Source organism: Rhododendron vialii, chromosome 6a (genome assembly GCF_030253575.1).
Source record: "Rhododendron vialii isolate Sample 1 chromosome 6a, ASM3025357v1".
Lineage (NCBI taxonomy): Eukaryota > Viridiplantae > Streptophyta > Magnoliopsida > Ericales > Ericaceae > Rhododendron > Rhododendron vialii.
Window position 1 is genome coordinate 2,573,834 of NC_080562.1, and position 26,252 is coordinate 2,600,085.

The following is a 26,252-nucleotide window of genomic DNA, read 5'->3' on the forward strand; positions in this document are numbered from 1 at the left end:
GACACAATGTTGCCTATTAATTCCCTCGTCTCTCAGTCCTCTTTCTCTCTCTCATTTCAATCGTTCCTATTTCTACTCAGATCGCTGAGGCAGTCACGAGAGAGGGCGATAGATTTGTGATTGTAAAATACTCTATGGTTTGTAAGATATGGTTAAGTCTTGAACCTCGTTTCGTTTATAAGTGTATTTATTCTTCAAATTAAGCAACAACACGATACTAGCTAGTCACTTCTTTTCTATCTCTTGATATAAGATTCTAATTCTGTTATTCTGTGGTACTTAACACATCAAATAAGAGTATGCAACATGACAAAATCAGATGTGGGGAGATGAAAGAAATGGGTGAAATTGGATTTTTGGGGAAATTTTTGTGGAAACAACAAAACTATTGGTATACCAACTGCACACCGTGCGCGTTGTAAAAGATTTATCTTGGGGTCTCTGTAATACTCCTAATCTTTAATTATGTTTTAAGTTAATTATGTGATGTGTTTTAGGCTTAATATGTGAGTTATTGGATTTAATTTGCTAGCTAAAAGAAATTGGAGCATAAGTTGGCATATGGCACACACACACTCAATAATTTTTCTAAGCCTAGCAAAACAAAACTACGGTCTTCCCTTATTCTTATCAAGAAACGTAGAGAGAGAGAGAGAGAAACCGATTAAGAGAGAAAAGAAGGAGAAGAAGAGGGGAAAAATTAGGGGAAACCTTATTTGCCTTGAATTGAAGATTTAACTTGGTAATTCTTACATCTCCTACTTGAATTCATGTTTTGTATGTTGAATTCCATGCTTTAGTAGTTGTATTTCATGTTTAGTTGATGAATTTTGTTGGATTTGAGTAGTAGAATTTCGTGTATGTAGCATGTGTACATAGCAGTTTTCTGACAGCAAACTGGGTCTCAGTTTTTACGTAATTTCTCATTCGTAAACTTTGAATTAGGTATTGATTCATTCACAAGTTAGAAAGTAGACTTAAAGCTTGTTCTTTTGCCGCTGGAAACGCCCAAAACCGTTGAGAATTCAATTTATAGTGATTTTCCGAAATCTGGGTTGAAATCAGGAAATCTGTTTCCTGACAGATTCGCGAACCAACTGTATTTACTCATTTTTCCATCCTTTAGGTTCGAATCTGACTTGGGTTCCTTCACAACTTTTGTAGTACATCCTGTTACGCAACTTTTGGCACTAGAATCACTAAAAAAAGTTAAAAGCACAATTTATAATAATGTTTCAAAGTTGAGCTGTCCTGTGAAGCTTCTTGCTGAAAAATAATATTGGTTTGCTTTCTTGAGATGAATCTAGTTGGAGGGTTGATCTCTAATGTTTTCCTAGGAATACAAATGTGAGCTAGCTATCTTTGTGTCTTGATCTTACTCTTTTTAAGTTTTAATTGAATTAGTTATGATTTATTTAGATTGAATTGAACTTAAACACTTTAAGGGCATTGTATTGAGCATAAATAGAATCATTGAGTATTGTCTAAACATGTTTCCATTTGATTGAATGTTCTAGGAAGTTCGAGTCGTCACGTGGATCGAGGTGAGTGATTTAATACATAAACACATGGTTTTGAACTTGTTTCCCTTATCGAACTTATTTGAACATGTTTTATAAATTGTGTACTCAATGGATACCAATGGAAGGTGGATTTATTTGTGAAATATTTGCGAATCTATTTAATAGTATTCCCAACATCCGGTCTTGCTAGGAGACGGCTTAATGGCTAGCAAGGGTGTTTGAGGTTGGTGTGTGTTTTGGGATAATGCATAGACGTCTGGCTTATCCACTACCGGGGACGCCTGGTAGCTTTTGAATTTTGAATAGCGGAATGTGCATTATATTTGGCCTATGGATTTGAGTTCTTGTTTTGAAATTCTATCAAATTATTTTGCATTGTCCATGGAAGGCATGTGAGTTATGTATTAATCATTCACACAAGCTTTGACTTATGTATTTTCTTTTCCACCTTTCAGGAAGCGACGTGTAGGGTGGCGCGGTGTTTTACTTTTGGGATGTGTAGTATTTCTTTTTGGAAGCTTGTATAGAGGAAGTTGTGTTTGTGGACACTTAGCTTTGTACATGGTTTGTTAGCTTTTGAGCTTGTAGTTTGTAAGTAAGCACAGCTTTGATAGGTTTACTTTTGGTTTGTAAAACCTATGTAAGACTTTGATTTGTTATCAATAAAAGTTGACTTTTGCTTCCGCTGTTATGTTTAGCCCCTTTTAATTATCGCTTGTTTAGGTGATATTTGATTTATGATTTGGCCTTAGTGAAAAATCACTGGCATTTGTCATGATTAAGACCTCAAGGGGCAGGTCAGGGTCGTGACAGTCTCATACAAATTGTAGGAGCCACTCAATTTATTTTAAATGCATTTTTAAGGATACTTATAAAAAATCTAATCACTCGAATATTGGTACGGGGTTAATTAATTATATGTTCCATTTTCTTACAGAAAATTGAGAAAAAAAATTAGTAAAGTTCTTATCGATATCCAACTGAGTTGAACTTTTACATGATTCTTTAAAAAAAATATTTGGTGGCTTTAATCATTTGTATGGGACTGTGACTTGTCTCTCAAAACACGGTAAGCAAATGGTGTACCGAGAGAAGGACTCGGAGGAAAAGAGGAAACAAGAAGGAAGCTGTTGTGCGTTGGAATTATTAAATAAGATTTGTGAAACTCTCGTAAATATAGGCGGTGAGATTGGTATCTCAGAATTGGTTAAGGTGCGCAAAAGCTGGAACAGACACTTGAGTTATAAAAATAAGATATTAGGAAAAAAAATATTCAACGAATATATTAACTCAAAAGTAAAATGTCAAGAAAAAAATTATTCAACGAATATATAGAACTGATCTCGGTGGAGCCATAACTTTTAGTACTCATTTTATTTTAATCTTTGACGAGGCCATTTTAGTTTTGTTTTAGTTTTGTTTTTCAATCATTACCTTACTTCTTTCTCCAATCATTATCTTATTTTTTCAATTATTACTTTCACATCTCTCTCTATCTCTCTCCAATCATTACCCCTATCTTCAATCATTACTCTATTTCTCTCTCTACCCACTACCAAAACTAAATTAAACTAAACTCTCAACCAAACACAACCGTAGTTGAGTTAACTAACTAACAAGATTAACTGTGGGACCCACGGTTCCCACCAAAGCCCTTACAAATCAGGAGGGAATAGTTATGTTCCACCAGTCAAAGTTGCAACATTTGTTTAGTGGGTGATATCGTTTGATTCGCTGACTGAAAATAATGGAATTAACAGTTTTAGAATTAATAGTTCTTGGTTTATTTGTCTTGAATTAATTTCATCGCTAATTTCACTCAATTCCATGTTTGAATCGGGTGAGATTAATTATTGTAACAACCCGATATTTTTATTAGAAATAATATCATATAATTAGTATTATTGATAATAAAAATTAATTATTCTTTAATAGGATATATTTATACAAACATAATTATTCTAATCTAATTATCCTATTTCATTTTTTTTTAATTGCATGCATGCATATTACGAATTTCTTTCCACCTCTCCCTCTCCTAGTCAGACTCTACTCCTTCTCCCTGATTATCTCCACCTTTATTTTCGTTCATCTCAAGCCCTAGTATTAGAATCCTTTTTAAACTCAACTTTCATCAACTTTTATAAAAATTCCCTTATATATACCCTATAACCCCGACCCTAGGGCACACCACGCCACTCCCCATATTTTACCAGTCCAGAGAGAGAGAGAAATTGGAGAAAAATCGAACTCCAATCAATGGAGTTCTAGAGAGAGAAAAAGAGAGAGAGAAAAGTGGGTTTCCTTTCCGAAGCTAATCGAAATCCGAATTGACCATTCCAATCTCTTCCTCCAATCCCAAGCATCCCCAAGCATCATTCAATTCGAGCTCAAAGTCCCCCGATCGCCAAAACCGTAGTCGTCTTCTCCAAAAATCAAGTTTCGTTCTAAAATCAATTCGGCCCGAACCAAGGTAGTATAATCCATTCCAAACACTCCTCTAAGTATATTTATTGTTTTTATGCTTAACCCTATGCCCCTTATGGTCCCATGCATCGAAAACCGTGAGAAAAACAAAAAAAACCGAAGCTGTCACGAACCTTGCGGCCGCAACCTGCGGGCCGCAAGAACCAGAGCCAATGTTGCGGTGGAGGCTCCAGCCGCAAGGTTGACTGGTCCAACCTTGCGGTGTACACTGTTTTTGTTCGAATCCACTTTTCGACCTTCCGAACATCGTTTTCGACCCCCGAACTATTTTTACTAGACTTTTCACACTCCAAAGATCATAACTTGTTAAGATCATATTTTTTTTATTTAATTATCTATTTATTAAATTATTTGTTCGTTATCTATCAAAGTTTACAAACGAAAAATATTTGCGACCTTCCAAACAACGTTTTAACACCCAAACTAATTTTTTCTAGACTTCTTGCATCTCAAAGATGATATCTTGTTAGGATAATATTTTTTTATTTAATTTACTATTTATTGTTATTTCTATAGCGTTTTCAATCAAAAATTCTTTACGACCTTATAACCTTATTATAAATGCCCGAATAATTTTATTTAGACTCTCTATATTTTGAAGATGAAATCTTGTTAACAGTAGCATATTTTAATTTGCAAATTATTTATTATCTATTTACTTCACTTTCGGCCACTTTATTTAAACGTCTTTATTTAAATTAATCCCGTGACCTTCCGGACCCAACTTTTGACACTCGACTGGTTGCATAGGACCTTTTTATGATTCTTATTTAGGTCATGATAAATGTTTCAATATTTTTATCCAATTAATGTATTTAATTAGTTTTTAATTAATCTATTATCTTAGAATTAATTAATAAAAGCCTAGGAAATTTTCCTTTCAAATTCCTTTTAAAACTCTTACTTTATTGTTGACATTATGACTATACAAGATTAAGGGCAACGGCCCGTTCATAATAAGTTGCGTGTTTACATTGTTTATTAATTGTTTTAATTATTATTGATTTGTTGTATATTGCATCGATTTGAGTGATAGATTGGACCCTAGAGACATGGGATGGTATGCGAGTAGAATTCACCTAGACGATACTAGATAATGGATGAATTGGAAAGTTTTATTTCTAGATTGCCTGCAGGCGTGATGTTGAGATTTGTGATGAGATTGAAACTGGAGTGTGTCCAGTGATGAGTTGATAAACTGGCGTGTGTCCAGTGCCGGCGTGTGTCCAGTGATGATTTGATAAACTGGCGTGCGTCCAGAGATGATGGTGAAGTGGTATATAAGATAGGCGAACCCTAGTTGTGATTCAGGCATGATAAGCTTTCCCATTATTGTAGTTATTGGGATGCATACTCGGTACATAACTTAGATGCATCTGCGACAGCAAAGGGAAGTGACCTCATGGGACCGAGCATGGCTAGTGGTTGAGGGAGGAAAGATCCCGCGGAGGAGATCTTAGATTTCACGTCAAGTTAATGGATAGTAATGAACTGATTTATGTGGAATAAACTCTGTATTACTTTTTCGCACTATTATTATTCCTGCTGCTTGCTATCTGTAAAGTAAGAAGGGTAGTTGGGTTGGATTATACTTCGGGGTGAACTTGTTCACTCAGGTACGGATTGCCTGGCTTCCGTGCCAGATTTTGCAGATAATCAAGAAGAGACACCAAATCCCGAAGGTGAACAGTTTTATGCTGAAGAGAACCCAGAGGTGGGAGCTGAGCCAGAATATGCTTGGGATCCGTATCAAACTTAGAGGATGGCTCTGTGATTTTGTTTAGTTTATTACCACAAAGACTATTTTCAGTATTTCTACGATAATTTGTAATAGACGAAACTTTAGGGTGAATTATCCGGTTTGGATTTCGAATCTTAATTTAATAAATTTTTAGAAATTAATATTTAAACCTCCGATTTTATTTTCAAAAATCGGGGCGTTACAATTATGGGACAAGGAATAGTATTGTTTTAAAAGAATTTTGGAAAACATTTTTCGAAAGAAAAAGTTTTGAAAAAGAAATATTTAAAAAAAATACCTTACGAATTCTGAAACAACCCTTACTGATATCAAATTGAGTTAATCTTTTTTAGGATTTCATAAAAAAAAATTAAAATAACTTGTGGTTTGAAGGAGTATTTTGTAGAACTTGTGATGAGCCTAAAAAAAAAATTATCAATAGGAGATGTCGAGTACGAGGGGGAGAAGGGGTGATGGTTCGGATTACAGCTCCGGCTTCGAAGTTCCACCTTAGCTTTTGTCTCGTTTTAGGGCTTGGTTGTGTCTTTTGTATCTCTGCATTAGGTTGGTGGTTATCAGTTTCGGCTGTATGGCTTTGTTCTGTATTTGGTTATCTATCTGTAGATGTCGTATGGCCTATATCAATGAACTGGTTGTGGGAATTTATTTATGTGGCATGTCTTATTTATATTTTATAGTATTTATGTTCATAACTAAAATATGGGTATTATATTTAAATAAAATATTACCTAAATAATTGGTGACTAGCTATTTACGAAAAGGTTTAGTGACTATTTGTGAATAGATATGATCACTATTCATGAATGAGTTTAGTGATCATTCATGTGTTAGGTTGCAACTATTAATGAATATGTGTCTTATTACTTCTTTAATGGAAGAAAGTATGAAGGGTTGTGTCCATTGAAAAAGGATCCCGATCTATCTATATAAAAACCCGTGATTACCATCAAGTTACATGATTGAAAAATATTTATATAGATTAGATTAGATTGGAAATACTACTTATTACTCTCCGAAATCTATTAGTGAGAATTTTTGTTGATGGAGCATATTGGTTCAAGTTCGAAACGGTTTCTAGACTTCTCAAGACTTAAACACCATGACAAAAGATAGGTAATTTTTTTTCTGCTTATTTATTTTAATTCTCCCATATACGCTTATCACTAGTTTGGTTTTCCGTGGTAGAAAAAAGTTGAACTTGAAGCAAAGGGTAAAGGGCAATATTGTAATTCAAGTCGATGGCTGTGACGACGAAGTTTGTACTTGTAGCAAAAATAATTTGCTGTAAATAATGTCAGTGGAACTAGACATTTGTACTGCCCCTATGTAAAAAGCTACTGTGGACCTATACTGCGACTCCAGAAATTATGCACGATGAGGTCAATCATGAATTTAAAATTCAAACGATGGTTTTACATTAATCAATTCTAACTTTTAAGTAAAAGTGGAATCATAAGTGAATACATATAACTCTCAAGGATATTTTTTTATTTTAGTTATCGAAAAAAAAAAGATATTCCCTCTGTCCGGATTTAATAATTTTTTTTTGAAATTCGTGTTATTTTTCAATCGATTATATCTTTCAATTTATAATATTTTACGTAATTTCAAAAATATTGTATTATAAAACTAATCGAGATCTATCAAACAAGATCCATATTCGATATGAAATTTATTACGAATTCAAAGATATAACCCGTTTTTTAACCGGTTAGAATAGAACTAGGGACAATTTAATCCAGACGGAGAGAGTACATTTTTTTACTCAATTCCCGTATTTCTCCAATCTTATTTTTCTCGAATTTAAAATTAATAACCCTTGCATATTACTAATAGTTGCGTCTAGGAGAGAGAGAGAGAGAGAGAAAAGTGGCCAAGGACAGACCTTAGGAACAATTATTTGGTGCAACTCTCATGGATTGACAAGTTCATACACCATAATATGGTGTCAAATACTCCTAACCAACCAGAAACTTCCCCAACTTCTTGTATACCGGCAGTGATGCACCATGTCGGTATCTAGTTTTTCCCATTCTTTAATTAGTTTGATGTGACCCCCCCTTTCCCTTTGGAACGTTTCAAAATGCAATGCATTAGATAATTTCGCGAGCTCTGAGGCAAATGTTTGCGCGCAGTTGTGCGGACGGTTTGGCAAAAATGGGGTATTGGTGGGCCAGACTTTACACCTCAGCTGGTGGTGAAATGGTGTCGGTTTGGCAAGTGGTGTAATGGTGTCGGTTTTATTAGTTTTAGTTCTATTTCTATTGTTATTGTATATCAGTTTTGGAATGACTTTGTAGGGGTCTCGTACCTCAGAACTCTATTTTAATTAATGCTAGCTTCCTTTTTCAACAAAAACAAAAAAGAGAGAGATAATTTCACCTCTACGTAGGCTCATTTGGCTTTAAAATTGAAACAGAAACAGTATTTTTTTTTTTTTCGTTATTTAAAAAAATTTGTATTTAATAATTTTGGATCAAACTTTTGTGACTTATTGATTCGTCTCGGCGAGAAGAATCGGAAGAGTAAATTTTTTTTTATCAAAACTCATAATTTTTTTTAAAAAGACAAGAATAAGTAAAATAATTGATTTATTTTGTTTTTATTCAAAAAATTATGAGTTTCGATCAAAATTTTTTACTTTTTCGATTCCTTTGGTCGAGACGAATCAATAAGTCGCAAAAGTTTAATGCAAAACAAACAAATGTGTAGACACCCCATTCTGGACCGTCCGGATAATGTCATTTGTCGATCTTTTATTTCCCCAATGATGATTATAGTCGAAAACAGATCAAGGACAAGGGTGTGCTTAAGCCTTGAGCGCCCAAAACCCATTTCAAACCCTTCAAACCAGAGCCAAACGGCCCCAGCAAAACCCAACTGGCATACGCCAGTGTCTTGGTGACGTACGCCAGTAAGATGCCACGTGTCAGTCATCGACCAGTGGTCCAGCTTATACTGGCGCACGCCAGTCAAACCCAGTCAAATCAACTTTATTCAGCCACTTGGGCGGGACTTTTGTGCCACCCTGACGTCGGCCACAGTGTCCCTGATGATAGCTTTCGGCAGGGGCGTCCCCTCTCTCTCCTACACCCCCCATCAACTAGTCCCATGCATTTAATGCATGGAAGGCCTCTTTTGTTCCTAAGACCAGCCAAACAAGGCCTGGCCTTAACTGATCTCAGTCCATTTCCCTCTTTAAATACCCCCCCTTGCATTCATTTGCAAGGGGTTAGCCACATTAAGAAGGTGCCATCTCTCTTCTTCTCCTTTCTTCAAGCCTTCTATCTCCTTTCATCCATTGAAGGAGAAGAAAAGGTCACACACTTCCACACATCCTGCTGGAACCCAGTCATCATATAAGCCACCATCTTCAACCCTCAAGTTCAAAAACAACCACCAAACCACAATACTAAGAGGTATACCACCTTGGTGTTCTTTTTCGTTTTCAACTCCTGAGGGGGGTCAGTAAGGTCCAGGCTAGTAGATAATACTAGTCCTGGCCTTAAATGGATAAAATACAGCTATCGTGTGTGTTGACACATGGCGCACGCCAGTTTACAATAGCCGTACGCCAGTCATGGCAGTATGGGCATAACCGGCGTGGGGATCATGGATCGTCATTCCTTTTGTTTTATCTTTCTGTCGACCACCTTAGCATGCTAATAACCAGTTTACTGCTTTTCATATTTAGAACTGTTTAGTGGTGGCATCCTATCTTGTTCATTTCTGTCATGTAAAGGCCTCTGGGTTCCTTCTGGTCATGTTCCAGAACCCAGATGATGCAAAGCCAAACACTGGAATCAAAGGCAAAGTGGCGTACGGCAGTAATATACTGGCGTACGGCAGTAGGCTTCTGGGTCCAGTGACTGGCCTTTGCATCTGAAGTGTAAGATAGGCCTATCTTCTGTCCCACACTGTTTTGGGGTGTTCTGCTTTCTTTCATGGCCTAAAGCCATTCATTTTGCCTGTGACTGTGTATATTCTGCTATATTAAACTGCGTGGTTTGCCCTATGTGTGCGCTGGTCCTTTTCCAGAGCCCAGAGGGTTGCAAACAAAGACTGAGAGATCCGACAAGTGGAGTACGCCAGTTTATATGTGGCGTGCGCAGGTTGTATCACCATGTAGTGGCTCGACCAGTGCATGCTGGCAGAATCTGCTCACGTCACCTTGTGACGGCGTACTGCAGTTTGCTTGGGATGCTCAGTGCTTGTTCTCAATCTATACTTAGCATCGCAATCAAATCATTCATAAGCATTTTGTCACATAAACTGCAATTTGTTACCGCTTTCGTCCCCATTAACTGTTCCCCCGCCCTAACTGGCTAAAAAATGATAAAATGAGAGAAAAATGCAAAGGTTTTCATGAAATGCCCGAGTAGAGACCGATCTCCGGATTGGGCGAGAGGGGGTGCCATAAAACCCTTCCCCTCTCGTAACCTGGCTCCCGAACCTCAGATATCGAAGGTGACGACGGACCGGTCTACGCCTTTTCAAAATCAAACAAACGTGGCAAAAACGTTTTCGAGTTCGGTTCCTTGGGTGTTCCTACCGCTAAAACCCGAGTGGCGACTCTGAATCGAGGCGTTTCGCCGCGCATTTCCAAAAGAGGGCCGCGCCCAGTCTTCAAAAAGGGCACCCAAAGATCGACCGATTTTCGGGGCGCGTGCCCACAAAATTCAAAAAAAAATTCAAATAAAGACAAAAATAAGTTACTTAACTTTTCAATCCAAACTCACCCCGTATATTAGTGCATTATACTAATTTTAGTATCACTATTAGTGCAAACCTATTCGTCTTTGCTCGTCATTAAAATAAACAAAAATTACCAAGCATGGCCTATATAAACCGCAAACCTATTCGTCCCTCCTAATTAACTCTTCCTCCTCCTGCTGCGGCCTCTGCCACTTCTCCGTCGCCTCCTCTCATACTCAATAGAAAGAAATGGCTCCTCTTAAACTTCGTTTTCACTGCCATGACCATTATGTCAAACCTTCTTTCTCGCTTGATCCTGCAAATAATAGCCGTCCTTGTCGTGTTTGTGATCCGAGCATTTAGACTCCTCCCCAATTTGTTGGCCTAGTATTTGATCAGACCATTTGGACTCCACCCCCAATTGTTGGCTGAGTATTTGATCCGAGCATTTGGACACCTCCCCAAATTGTTGGCCGAGTATTTGACGGAGCATTTGGTGGGAGTAATAAAAAGTTACATCTTTGATCTCTTTAATTATCTCAAGGGTCGTTTGGCATCTACTCTCACGGAATGGACTTCAGGCTCTGGCACCGGGTCAGCGATTGGATCAAGAACTAATTGAGCAGACATGGAATTCAAATTTTTGGGTTGCTGGAAGTGTATTTTAAGTGTATGTGTAATTTTTTTTGGTACTTACGTGTATGTGTCTGTATAATGGTCAGCCAAAAATTTGAAGAGGAAATCAAAACTACGGAAGATGGATTCGGAGCAACTAGGAGGAGGTGCTGTCCCGCGTGAGCGGGGTCTTGTTCTGATGATCGGAAACGTTGACTTCGTATAACTCGTCGAATAGAAAATATGCAAAAAATTAGCTTGGTCGGATATCATTAAGTACGTGATTGGAATACATATAACTTCGCAATACTCGGTTCCAATGGATTTGATTTAGCGTTTCGGATCCATTCTTTTCAAGATAAAAATATTTCAATTAAGCACTTAATGATATACAATCTAGCTAATTGTTGGCATAATTGTTCTACTAAACGAACTCTATGAAGTCAACGTTTTCAATCATCGACGTGAGACCAAAACATACCTCGCTCGTCTGGGACAACTTGTGCTGTCCTTTTGAGGGACAGCACCTCCCCAGTAGGGCTGCAAACGAGTCGAGCCGAGCCGAGTTTTAGAGTGTTCGAGCTCGGCTCGGCAAAAATTTAGTTGGCTCGAGCTCGGCTCGAGCTCGTGACGAGCTGCAGGACTCGAGCTCGAGCTCGGCTCGATATGTATTTACGGAGCTCGAGCTCGGCTCGTTTATGAAACAAATATATATAAATATATATAAATATATATATAAATAAATATAAATATATATATAAATAAATATAAATATGTAAAAATATATATATATATAAATATATATATATATATATAAATATATTATATAATCGAGCTCGCGAGCCAATTCGAGCCGAGTTTCGACTAGCTCGAGCTCAGCTCGCTTATGAAACGAGCCCAGGACTCGAGCTCGAGCTCGGCTCGTTTTTGTCTTGAACCGAGCCGAGCCGTTATCGAGCCGAGCTCCGAGCCGCTCGCGAGCGGCTCAGATCGTTTGCAGCCCTACTCCCCAGTGGAGCCTCTGTATGGATGTCAACTTTTGGCATTTAAATTTTTGCACTTTGGGTGTTTGACCCTCCCTCCCCCGGAATAAAAGTTTCCAATGGTGCTGTGCATCGGTGTACGTAGCACCGTGCTACACATTTTTGAGCCATTGGATCGTGCGTCCGACGGCTCAAATCTCATCTCGGCAATGAACGGCTTTTGATCGTTGGTTGCCAAGATGAGATCCCAGCCGTTGGATGCACGATCCAATGGTGTGCATCCAACGACTTGGAGGTGCGCAGCACAATGCTGTGCACCTCACTGCACAGCACCAACCCGAAGTTCGAAAGATCCAATGAGCTCCTAACTCAGTTGGCATCACCCACCATTTTCCTTAGTAGAGGCTTGGGTTTGAGTCTCATGAGGGGCGTTGGTTGGTGTTCAGGGATATGGACAGTGTCTGGAGCCTCTATGAACTAATTTACTAACTTCCCGCTAACCCCCGCTAATGTATACAATATTGACAAATAAATAAGGGTGAAAGAGAGGAAAATGCAAAATTAAGGAGGGATGAACTTTTTTTACTTCTCTTTTTTGGTTCCACGTAAAAGACCCTTTAGCCGTAATCTTCTTTTCTTTTTTGGTAAACCAACAATGCATAATAAAACACAAAGTGCTTACAATTCGGGGATATTCCATCCCAATCAAATCTGCATAAAAAGCAACTAGAAATAGCAAGGTAGATATAGAAATCTCCCACCAAAATCGGAGCGTCATTTGCCAACACATCTACGCGACGATTTGCCTCGCGATAGATATGCTTGATGGAAACGTCTTCAAATTCTTGCATCGGACAAATGCAGTCAAGTAGTAAAATATTACCTGAAGGATGATTTGCCGTGTTCTTATCATTGGGCAGTTGAATAACACCCATTGCATACACTTCAATTTCCAGCCTTCGAATATTTTGGTCCTTTGCGAGAAAACCAGCCCATCCCTTAATGCCCAGATTTCTGCCTGCCTTGATACTAGAATCAACAATAATTCTCCTATGGAAACCCCCTATCCAATTTCCACCATGATCCCGAATAATTCCACCATGACCGGTTGTTGTTCAAAATGTTAGTAGATTTATTATTTTGTAAGTTGTATTATGGTTGGTAGTTATTTGTATTACGTAAGATTTTGATTTCCGTCCTATATAATTTTATTTTCTATTTCCATAACAAAATAATGGCATTTCACGTTTTTTTAAAGTCATATTAGACTTCCTACTAGGCAAAGAAAAATATTGGAGAGACTTTCAAATATGAGACATAAGTATTTGTGAAGTGGAAAAATCAAATGATATTTTAATTACTAATATCTTTAAAAATGTCTAAAATGGTTGTTCGAAGGCATTATAATAAACATATAAACAAAAAATGGCAAAAGGTCAAAAACAAACTCGTATGATTATGCTCCCAAACAGTCCTGCTATTGCAAAATATATTATGCACTTGTCATCCACATATGCTGCAGATTCATAATACACTTTGAGGGATTGATTTTCATACTCCCCTTTTTTTTGTCTTATTGTGATAGTATTAATTTACAATTTGATTCTTCCAAATGTGAAAGAGTAAACAAACAAACAAAAGGTTACTGTAATTTGTAAGTTCACATCACAAGAGAACAAAAAATGAAGTGTAGTTTAAAAAAAAAAAAAAAAGAGTAGTGTGAAAATCAATTACCTACATTTTGACAATAATTCAAAAGGCCAAAATGCAAAACGCAAAATGTAAAAAATGAGGATCCCAAACACCCCGGTATGCAAGTTCTGATAAATTAAGGGAGAGTAAACAAAACAAAAAGAAGTCTGAGATTTCTCTTTTTAAGTCCATAGATTATGATTGTAATTTTCTAGTACTCCTTTCTTACTTAGCTATATTTAAAAAGATACTTCTTCCGTCCCAATATAGATCTTGTTTTATACTTCGTACATTTCGATTAGTTCTATATGACAATGTTTTTAAAATTACATAAACATTATAAATTACAAGATATAATCAATTGAAAAGTGACACAAATTCTCAAAAAAGACTATTAGCTCATTGAAGGAGACAGGATCAGGAGCTTACACAAAGGACCAAAATTCCCCACCACAAATCTACACGCTCAACTGAACTTCAACCAAACAATGCCTACTAGGCTACTACTACCATGATTATGCGAGTTGAGTTTTGTTCACCCTCCACTTAAGAGGGTGAACATTACCCTCCTTCCTATTGATTGAAATGATGTGGACCCCACCACAAAGTGATATCATGCTTACCAAAAAGTATATTACATGGTAAGCATGATATCATTTTGTAGTGGGGTCCACACCATTTCAACCAATGAGAGAAGGTAACGTTTTGCACTATGATTATGCAGATTATGGAGAACCTATCTTTCTTTCCAAAAGAACAACACAAGGTAGTTTGCTCAGGAAGTGGTTGCGTGAGAAGTAACCAAGAACATCTATCGAAAATCTTGTCTACAATGTCAAAAGGTGAATCTTTGAATCACCAAAATGGAATGCATAAATTACATTTGATCCCAAAGCCGATCGCATAAACTACACAAAGCAAAGAAGAATAGACACATAAATTAGTTAACCCCCAACAATCATATTACACGCATAGATAGCTACTGAATAAAACAACAGCGACCTGAGATGTCAAATAACACAAGGAGATAAATTCTTCAGTTTAGGAACTTTGAACGCTGATGTGAACAATTTTGGAGTCTCTGAAGTGGGAAAGGGTTCAACTGCTGTTCTCTTTGAACTTCTGCACCCCTACAGGATAGCAACATCTACCCTCAATGAACCAATATAAAACCTTCACAAAATGGAATAACAGATGCCTTAAACTTCATGCTTTCTTAAAGTACAAATAACGTTGGTGCTCTATGCCATAAACCAAAATCAATATGGCTTCTACCAACATATTGCATAAATAACGGATGGACAAGCGCAAAGCCATGATTTAAGCATCAATTTCAGTTGCCGAACAAGTATATGTTGAATATGATATCCTTTCCATGACTACATAACACTCAAGTAACTAAACCGTTGTCTGCTAATTGAATTTTAAAAGGTGATATATTTTTCGATATTTTAACTTTCAATGGACTGTTCATTTCTCAGACTCAACACTGTTATTGCCTCCTATCTCCAAATTCTCGTGCCTAGTGATGTGTTTTTATTTCAGTTGGTCTTCATTGTAATTGCCAATTGGAAGGTATGCCAGCCTTGTATGTCTCCAAAACATTGTGTTCTTTGAATAAACCTTTTTTGGTCACCCAAAAAAACTCTGATATTGCCCAGTGATATTGGTTCAAACTTGAAGATACTGCAAATTATGTGAAGAAATCAAAACCACTATAACCAAAGCAAATAAAGCATTATCTGTGAACACTTTAAAAGGTTCATAAGGGTAGTTAAACAAAAGCTGAAAAAATGGAGTCGTTAGCAGAAACACAGTATGAATATAGCAAGACAACCCCATAATACCCAAAACACCAAGCTTATTATTTGAAACTCCATTATGCATATCATTCAATTACCTTCTCAACTACTTGCGAAGGATGTGATTCTCTCTTCAGATTGATATTTCTTGCATCATTGCCTTCGTTCGAGCGAGATCTTGTTGAGCAACGGCGTAAAACTGGTGTAACAGAAGCACCTTTACCCTTTCTTAACAACTCTAGTTCTCTTGAAAGCCTAGAAATTTCTTCACTCTTTTTCACTGAGGCTTCTTCAAGTTCGGTTTTCAACTTTAGTATTATACGATCTTTCTCACTGTTTGAGGACTGCAATATCTCCATACTTGCAAGAAGTTTCTGTATCTTCTCATTTGCCTGTTCAACTTCAGTACTTTTACTCTTCAACCGGTCAGTGAGGTCGCTCTCCCTCTTTTTATACTGGTTCCAGACAAAGTCCTTCTCTGCCAAGAGGGCCGTCACCTTTGAACTGTTCTCCTGCAGATGCATTAAAATGGAGGGCTCTTGTCATAGGAAAACAGAAGGGAATTTTAACAAACATTTCCGACTTGAAGAAGTGACACATACATTTGCGTCACTGCACTTAGAACAGAGGTGGTCAAACCATGCTCTAAAATCCGCCAATTCACTGACTGCATCATCTGTACTTTTAATAGAAGATACTTCAGTATAAAATAGTTTGATTCCGCAACAGAATAAAATCAAGACCACATAAACTGAATGCCAAGTGCCAACCAATCCCAGAACCCAAAAAAGGAGGGAATGAATACAAACCAATCAAATGATTCACTCACTAAAGCAGCATCATAGAACTGATAATTTATAATACAAACTGTTTATTCGTTTCTTCCAACAGACGATCATTAAGACCTTATTCATGATATCAGAAAGCTTTCAAGCGACGAGAAACAGAATAGAAGATGCAGTCAAGCCTTCAAGGATACATGAGAAACATGTATATATTCTGATTGAAATTATCACTATTTAGCTGTACTCCTGCTAAGAATCTAAGAACATAAGGTCAGTCAAGCCTTCAAGGATACATGAGAAACATGTATATATTCTGATTGAAATTAACACTATTTACCTGTACTCCTGCTAAGACTCTAAGAACATAAGGTGGCCCCTTAATGCCCTTGTATCCATTCCCATACAAACACAAATGCTCTACGTGCTCACAAAACGCAGGGTTGAATCATTACGATGAGAACGAATGTGGAACTAAGAGGAATTTCGTTGAACATAGAAGATATTCGCAGTAAAGCTTGCACTACTTAGCACACACAAAAGGGAAAAAAATATAAGCTTTCCCCCTCTTTCCTAGCTTCCTAGACTAAAACCCTTCACTTCCCACTTCTTATGTTAATGCCAACTATCAAAATATTGAACTTTGCAAAGACACATACATGAGGCATAACATGACAAACCAGGGTCTTGCCAATGCAACCACCAATGTCATCAGCACACTGCTACCATTCCACCACCACATGTCACCCCCATCATCATTGCCATAACACCTACGACCACCACCCAAACTACCCCTGTGCAACCACTAGCACTAGCACTAGCACTATCATTTTCAATGAACGCAAGGAAACATTTTTTACGGGGAAAAATATTTGGAGAATATTTACTGCCGAAACAAACGATGCATTAACTCTGAGGAGTTTCCAGTGCATTTTTAGATTGCACTTAAAACATTATCCTAATCCCAAATTTTTCTAGTTATATCTTCACAATTCACTCGCAACCAAACCAGAATGATGCGTAAATTTCTCCTAAATGCTCATTGACAAGAAGAAAAAGAACTAACCTAATTTAAATTTGTAGTTAAAAGCATCTCTCTGCTTCTGACCCAACGTCAAATCCCAATATGCTGCCTCAACATCACACACCATCTCTTGAACAACCATTTCGCTTTTCATCTACACAAGGAATCAAACCAACCACTTATTGTCAGAAACGCACCCTAAACCAAAACACTACTATCAGAAAGAAAACTCAAAAATTGAAACTGGTTATTCATTGAGGGGTTACCGAAGAAACAATAAAACCCAAAACCCTAAATTAAAAAAAAAAAAAAATTGAATTCAGTATAAGTTGAGGGGTTACCCACAATAAAAACCCAAAACCCTAAATTCAAGAAAAAAGACACAAAATTTGAAATTTGCATGCAAATTGAGGGTCACCCAAGACACAATAAAAACCCAAAACCCTAACTTAAAAAAAAAAAAAAAACGCACACAAAAAATTTGAAATTGGTTGAAATTGAGGGGTTACCCGAGAGATCTTGTCTTGAAACCGTTCGCGCTGCGATTTAAGTCGATCTTCGAACATGTCTGTTTTTTCAAGGAGATATTCGATCTGGGTTTTCTGGGTATCGATCATGTCTAAGAGGGAGACGAATACCTCACTCCATCGTCTACGAGCGGAGGCAAAATTATTGGAGCCTTTGAGGGTGCCCATTGTATCGTATTGTATTGTAGTAGAAGAAGAAGGAGAAGAAGAAGAAGAAGGGATTCAGGTTGAAGGAGAAATCGGATTTGTTACCGTTAGGTTCAGAGGAGTGGCTCAACGGTCTACTGTTGGTGTTTTTTTGGAAGGGGCCATTCTCGACTGCGTTGTGTGCTTTAATCAGTTGCCGTGTATTTGGGCCCAATAGAAGCCCACCTTAGCAGCCCAAGCCTAACTCTGGACGAGCTCCGAAATATGAATGGTGTTCGATCATCGGTGTGATCAGGGATGGTTCAGTGGTGGAAATTAGGACTTCAACGAAAAACGCTCAGGTTCGAGTTCCCATATCTCACTAATAAGGGAGAGGTGCTACTGGTACAGATACAAGATCTGTATCAGTGTGTACAAATCTCTTTTTGGTCTCATTTTGAGTTTAAAAAAATGATCGGAACCACTCATTTTATTTAAAATACTTTATTTACGGCTCTTACAAAAAATAAGTTTAATCCGGTATCGATTAGGGCGTCTACAAAACGTCCAACTTTGTCCCAAAATTTAAGCTTGAATTTGAAAGTAAACTTGAATGTTTCGTAAATACTCTTTCCGATACCGGATTGAGCTTATTTTTTGCAAAGACCATAAGCAAAGTATTTTAAACAAAATAAGCGACTCCGATCAATTTTTTGAGATCCAAAATGGGCCCCAAAAAGGGTTTGTACTCATTGGTACAGATTTATATCTGTACCATTAGACTTTCTAAAATCACGGCCAATAATGTATTTTGATAATTAATACACGCAAAGGATATTTTCAGCATTAACAAATGTTCTCTACATGTTATTGACGGGTATTAATTATCAAAACACGTCATGAACCGTCATTTTCCCTAAGGTTAATATACTCTTCACACCAACCACCCGTGGTGGGACTACAAAGTACAATATACAAATCACGGAACACTGAGTTGAGTTTCGTTCACCATCCTTAAAAGATGGTGGTGAACATTACTTTCCTTCTTATTAGTTAAAATAATGTAGATTCCATTACAAAGTAATGTCATGCTTACCAAAAAGTGTATTGCAGGGGTAAACATGATATCACTTGTGGTGGGATCCACACCATTTTCAACCCATAGGAAAGAGGGTAATGTTCACCCTCTTTTAAAGAGGGTGAACAAAATTGCACTCCATCAAATTGACCACAAATCACTATAAACTCAACTCAACACAAGCCCAATTAAGGGAATAAATAACCTCAATAAATACAAAAGAAAGAACACTAACACGCAGATGATGGGAAGACTCGAACTTCTAACTTCCTAGTGAGATGCAAAAGTTCTAACCAAATAAGTTAGTCCCAATTGGTGGATGAGATACATTACTTTCACTTCTATTTTATTCGCGAAAAAAAAAAATCGATTCACATAGTGGCGGAGCCACATGCTAGGGGTGCGGTAGGTGTCACCTTAGGCTCCGTTCCGGAACCGAAAATAAGTCCTTATTTTTTAAGAAAGCAATTTTAAGCTCAAAAATTATGGGTTTATTGAAATCTAAAAATATGCAATATAGATCTTGTTTGGAAGATCTCAATGAGATCTTTTATACGATGCAAAAAAAATTAAAAATTTATTTTTCATTTACTTTATTTTTTAGTTTGAAAATGTAAAATAAGCTGCTTATTTTTTAAGAAGGTTTCTGAAACGGGGCCAAGGCCCACAATTCGTCAAGCCTAATCTCAAGCTAATGCATAGGGGATGATGGATAAAGAGAAGAAAAGTGCATACAAATAGGGCTTATCCAAGGTCAGCAAGTAATTATTAGGACGACCAAGTTGTCTCTGGCTCTGATGAAAATTGAATGACTAAAATGCACTCATCTTCTGCTGTTGGAATGATGTGTCCACTCAATTTTGAGTAAGTTTACCGGTTGTTAGGTAAAAATGTTAGTAAATAATATAATTTTTTCATTTTATCTATTCACGTCTTTTTTACCATCACACCAATACTATTTATTTTATCTATTCTTTATTAAAATATCATCTTTTTTTTTTTTTTCTTGTTCTTCTTCCTCCCATTTTGGATTTGAAGTCCTAGAATATGCGCAGAGCCTTAGAACAATACCACACCATATTTGGATTTTTGAAATCAAATAGCCAACAAAAGTTCCCCCTACTTAAGGAACCACAAATTTATACGCAAGCTTATATACGATGTTTTATACCTCTCTCTCTCTCTCTCTCTCTCTCTCTCTCTCTCTCTCTCTTTATATATATATATATATATATATATATATATATATATATATATATATATATATATATTGGGGCGGTTCAAGGGACACAAAAAAAACACTCCAAATCTCAATCTCATAATTTTCGATCAAATTTTTATGATCTGAATTGTTCAATGCATGCAAAATGTGATTTTAAGTAGTGTCCCGTGATTTGGTTATCTATACACACACATGAATATACATGGACAAACCTAGTTTTCATCTTCTCAGGCATTTTTTCGCCACCCATGTTGACTGGTCTTGCCGGAATTTGGCAATGTCTTGGTCGGCGAGATCGAAGTTGATCGTTCCAGATCCAAGCCTTTCTTCGTTCCTTCCAAACCCATTTCTTTCTTCGTTGGAGAGAGAGAGAGAGAGAGAGAGGGAGGAAAAAGAATAAACTATGAGAACCGGGTGAACAGTTCTTAGGTAGAAGAAGCGAAGAACTATTCACAAAGGCACTCTACCGGGTTGTTTACCTATGCTGCTGCAGCTGAAGATTTCTCACTTTGATTAGGTAAAATAGACTTTTCGCCTCTTCAGCTATGCTGATGTATTTGCTCTTACAATTGAGAATATCTGTGGTCCCTTTGAAATGGATTTCTCTTCACTGTCAAGATAATTCGTCTAATCTTAAGTTCTTGTCACCAATGGGTTATTGATGAATGAAAATGATATAGGTACCGACAGTTTTCGTAGAGAAATCATACCGACAGTCACGCCGGACCGTCTCCGGTCACCGGACGGCTGATCTGAGCCGTCCAAAAATTCTATAAAAAAAAAATTCGAGAGGGCCCGCGCGAGAATCAACGGCATCCGATGTGTGTAGGGTGTTTGATCTAAACACTCTATTTTTCATGTATATATGTATATACTCATAGCAGTACTCATTGATGAACACTAGGTTTTTGAAAAGGTGGGCTGTTGTACGTGTTGAATATATCTCCTAATTACACCATTGAGCATATCCAACTACTTTTTTTTAAAAAAATTCGAAAACTGATCCCTTCAACCATAACCTTAAGTCATGCGGTCGCACTGTAAACCGGAACAGATATGGCCAACTGCATTCTTAAGTCATGTGGCCGCACCGTAAATCGAAGACTAGCTCCTTCTATAGTTATTTCGTACAAACTTTTTCCTTGCAATAGGAGTGGCCCAAACAATTTGGCTCTTAATGAGAGTCGAATTATACAAACTTGTGATTGTAAGCTATTTGTCTATTCCATCTCATCCAACTTATGCTATGGATTTGATGTTTTTTTTATTCCTCACTAATTAATGTAACAATATTGGACAATTTAATTTCCAGAAATTGTAATGCTTTTGGATCATTTTTCCAGAATATTTTGTCATTAAAACGTACTACAAAAGATGTGATCCAGATGTTGTACAGCTGTCAGGTTACAATTGGCTTCCTTTTTTAGGCAGCCTACGAAGCCCATCATTTAGCTCAAAAATGACAAAATGTCTTCAGAACAGGGAATTTCATGTGGAATGAAAGTGAATGCTTCTATATGATCAATTGATCATGTATGAAATATAGAAGAGATCATGGTCACATAGGACCCACCTTTTTAATTAACCATGTGTCTCACGTGCTAATTTAGGTCTTTCCCATAGCTCCTTTTATTTTTCTTTTCTTTTTCCCTCTTTTCTAATTCGGGTGTTCAACAGTTCGAGCAAGATTATATGCATATCAATTAATTTCTTGAAAACCAATCTCACCTTCTACCAACACCCGAACACACTTCGGAACCTCGAATGAAAAGTATAGCTCATAAGAAGAATGTTTGATTGATTGCGAGATAGACAATGAGACAAAGCCAAGAAGGGAGAGCGAACCTGAGACCTAAAAGCGAGAAAACCCTTGACTCTCAAGCCTTAATCATCGGGCCAATCTTTTGAGAAATAGGTGTTAAGCGTAACCTTTAGTGGTCGTATCATGACAGTATGAAAAGAAAATTTAACTACAGAAAGAGAGGAAGAACATGTATGGTAATAAGAGACTTCAGAAGAGGTCCTTGCAGATTTTTATTTACCAGCTATTTGATGACGAGGATGGTGGGCCGTTTTAACAGGATTTTTTACCCAAATTTGACGGAAATTTTTATGGTGGTCGGTTTGCTAATCCTGGTGATCGGGTTATTGTTTTGGGTTTTTTTAAAAAAAAAAGGAGAAGGGCATTCTTAGCGAGCAAGAGTGAAGAGAGAGAGAGAGGAGAGAGGTTGGCGCGGTTATAGAGAGAGAGTACGTGAATTTTTTGGGGTTTGAATTCTTGCATGTGTTGCAGAATTCACACCTCATTTTCACTATTCACATTCATTTATAGAATTCACAACCATCCCCCTCTCCCCCCAAAAAAAAGGAAAAAAAAAACACCTAAAATTTTTAGAAATGTGAATTCTGTCTTTTTCAAACGTGTGAATTCTTCATTTGGAAAATTCACACTAAAAAATTCACAATTCACACCAACAAAGTTACACAATTCACACCCATCCTCTTTCTTTTTCCATCATTCAGAACTTTAACAAAGTAGGAGTAAAACTATTTTTTGTTAGTATTTTTCGTCTAACAAAAAATAAAAGCATCCAAATAAAGCAAAAAAATCCACCCCTTTGTGTTCTGTCAATGATCAGAGCCTTAGCCCTCGTCGCCGCCAACTTCTTCCTCACCAGACTCTTCCACCACTCCTCCTCCTCCTCCTTATCTTTCTGCCACTCCTCCGCCGCAGTCGACGGGCCCCAACGAGGATACGGGTCCCAACTCGCCCTCAATATCTACATCTACGACGATCAAGCTCGAGATTGGCGGCCTCACGTCGTTGATGTACAGCCGCGCAAATTCCAGTGCATCTTCCATTGTCCATTAATTACACTTGGAACAAATTCACAAAACACAAAACACAAAACACATGTTACTTGTTCAGTATAGAGAATATTCATGTGACTCCAAGATGATTCACTTCCAACCCATAAGTTACCAAATATGGTTTGGGAATCATGAGAGAGGATTTCACGCGAAATCAGCTAAGCGTCCAATCTCAGTAAATGAAGATATAATGGTATGGGATAAAGGAGGAGAGGGATGTCACCGTGAGCACTCCTGGCATTTAACAATATTAGCTTGCAATCTAGCCAGCTACATTTATTAGTTTGGGTGTTCAGAAATGGAAATTTTCTTGAATGCTTTATATGTAGCTCTTTTTTTTTTTCCCCCAACTTTCAATTAAATATCAGGGTGGGTGGGAAAATTTCTTTTGTTTTAGGGTCTGTTTGGTTGGAAAGAAATTTGTAAGGAAAAGTGAAAGTGAGAGAAAAGCAGTTTTATTTTATTACATGTGATTGGTTAAAATTAAATACTCTCTCCGTTCCAAAATGGCTGACCTTTTTGGGACTCCATGTAATTTTCAAATGCTTATATCTTTCGATTTACGAAGTTTTATGTGATGTTGAAATTTTGTTTAATAGAACTAATTATAATCTATCAAACAAGATACATATTGCATATATTTTGACATTCACAATGAAAGATATAAGCAATTGAAAATGACACGCTTTCCAAAAAAGGCCATTCATTTTGGAACGGATGGAGTAGTTTGTAAGAATCTTGCAAGGAAAAATATATTTACTAACTAATTACCCTTAATATAAGTTATGGATCACGATAGAGAAATGAAAGTTATGGACATAATAAAAAGTGTCATTAAATGTGACAACTTTCACAATAAAATTAAAAAGTTTGCAAGATTTAATCTTGCCAGAAAAAATATATTTACTAACTTACCCTTAACATAAATTATGGATCACGATAGAAAAATGAAAGTTATGGACATAATGGCAAGTGTCATTAAATGTGGTAACTAAATTTTATTTTCTTGTGTTTTTAGTAAGAAAGTAGAAGTTATGTACTCATGCTTTAATGAGTTGTATAAGAAAATCTATTTTCTTACACTTTCTTGTAGTTTTCATGATAATCAAACACCATAACAGCGTCAATGTTTTATCTTTCTTGCACTTTCTGAAATCGACCTTTTTAAAGTGGAGAATAAATTATCAGAAATCCTATTGGTACCGACGGTACCATAGGGAAAATGCACCAACGGCCACCGGACGGCCGATCTGAGCCGTCCAAAAATTTTAAAAAATAAAACCGAGTGGGTCTACGTGAAAATGAATGGCATCCGAGGTGTGTAGGGTATTTGATCCGAGCACCCCTTTTTCGTGTATATATGTATATACGTGTATATACACGAAAAATGGGTGCTCGGATCAAGTACCTTACATACCTCGGATGCCATTTATTCTCGCGTTGGCCCACTCGGTTTTATTTTTTAAAATTTTGGACGGCTCGGATTGGCCGTTTGGTGGCCGTTGGTGCATTTTCCCTACGGTACCGTCGGTACCAATAGCAGCACTCATAAATTATATATACCAGCGGTGTCAATGTTTGTTTTTTCCAAATTAATTACATTGCATCACATCGTCAAAACAATGGTGAACATGACGATGTAATGTAATGTAATTGATTTAGAGGAAACAAATATTTACGCCGACGGTATAAATAATTTAATCTCTTTCAAAGTGATCGGTATCGTTTGATCAGCAGCGTACTCAAACCTGAGACCTGTTCCGTGGGCACTAAGACCCCGTTCCGCAACGCGAAATAAGTACTTATTTTTTAAGAAGGCAATTTCAAGCCAAAAAATGATAAGTTTATTGAAATCTAAAAATATGCAATATGGATCTTATTTGAAAGATCTCATTGAGATCTTTAATGCGGTGCAAAAAAAATTGAAAATTTATTTTTCATTTGCATTGTTTTTGAGTTTAAAAATGTAAAATAAGTACTTATTTTTTTTAAAAATATTCTGGAACGGGCTCTAATTTCCCTCCCTCGACCATTTAGGCAAGAGTCCTGGGTCTCTGAAATTGACCTTTGATTACTATAAAGAATGAAGAATCGATCTTTCATCGCCTATCAAATCTGATTGCATTTGATATTACTCATCGTTTGAATTGGCACATCGGATAAGGAGCTGTGGGGGGCCCCAACTTAGCTGGCAAATTAATAGAGCGAAAACCTGAAATTTTTGGGTGCCGAACGGGTATTACTATGTGACGGTGTCCGTCGGTGATCCCAATCATCTAAATGTACGGCTCAGATTTATATCTTTTCTCTCCTCTTTTTCCTTTCTCTAATCTGAACCGCACAAAATACGTTTGAACGACTAGAATTACCAAAGAATATCACGTGTGTGGTACTGCCCAACACCCAAAAACTTCTCGAGGTTGAACCCGTTGGATTACAATTTAGGCAGCTGAAAACGAGCCTTTATGTTTTTTGGTAAGTGAAAACGAAGCCTTTACGCGGAAGAGAAATGCATCTCTCTCTTCTTCTTTTTTGTTAAAAATGCATCTCTCTCTTTCTCTCGATAATTCCAAAGAGATTAAATTCTTTTCACCGGCGGTGGAAAATTTCATTTTTTTTTTTGGTCCTACCGTATGTTTATTGTTGATCTAAACCGTTTATCTTGTAGACCCCACATTGTAGTGTATCCATGCAAAAAATAAATTTGATCGGACAACGATAGGAGTATCAAAAATTGAATTTTGTTTTGTTAAATGGATACTTTATCTTTATTATTATTGACAGAAATTAGATCATCCATTTTATAAACCAAAATTCAAATTTTGATATATCTATCGACTTCCGATCAAGTTGATTTTTTGCATGGCAATACTATATTGCGAGTCTTAAAATATGAACGGTTCATATCAAAACAATAAACATTCGGTAAGACCCATAATAGACAGTGGTAAAAAAATAAAATTTTACACCGACGATGAATAGAATTTATTCTCAATTTGAGACTCTCTTTCTCTCTCTTGATGGCATCGTTTCTTTCAATTTCCCCTTAGCTAAGCCTACATC

General features: G+C 36.9%; 1 protein-coding gene and 1 long non-coding RNA gene across 2 annotated transcripts; one reads left to right on the forward strand and one right to left on the reverse strand.

Moving 5' to 3' along the window:
* The first annotated feature begins 448 nt into the window (after positions 1 to 448).
* LOC131329363 (uncharacterized) lies at positions 449 to 2,206 on the forward strand. The gene is made up of 3 exons (XR_009200744.1): positions 449 to 742; positions 1,518 to 1,544; positions 1,979 to 2,206. It is a non-coding gene; the product is annotated as an uncharacterized LOC131329363 (long non-coding RNA).
* A 12,334-nt stretch (positions 2,207 to 14,540) lies between these two features.
* Positions 14,541 to 18,282, reverse strand: LOC131330229 (uncharacterized). The gene is made up of 5 exons (XM_058363734.1): positions 17,875 to 18,282; positions 17,408 to 17,519; positions 16,162 to 16,235; positions 15,658 to 16,071; positions 14,541 to 14,887 (listed from the first exon to the last, which is right to left on the reverse strand). The coding sequence occupies exons 1-5, from the start codon at positions 18,058 to 18,060 to the stop codon at positions 14,768 to 14,770; spliced, it is 906 nt and encodes a 301-aa protein (XP_058219717.1). The 5' UTR covers positions 18,061 to 18,282; the 3' UTR covers positions 14,541 to 14,767.
* Between the last annotated feature and the right edge of the window lie 7,970 nt (positions 18,283 to 26,252).

Bases quoted from the DNA above. Each gene is read 5' to 3' on its own strand.
- LOC131330229 (XM_058363734.1), bottom strand. From the start codon at position 18,060: ATGGGCACCCTCAAAGGCTCCAATAATTTTGCCTCCGCTCGTAGACGA. The intron at 17,520-17,874 runs GTAACCCCTCAA...TTCCTTGTGTAG, and splicing joins TTCAAGACAAGATCTCTCGG to ATGAAAAGCGAAATGGTTGT. The intron at 14,888-15,657 runs GTAATTGAATGA...GCTATCCTGTAG, and splicing joins CTTCGCAAGTAGTTGAGAAG to GGGTGCAGAAGTTCAAAGAG.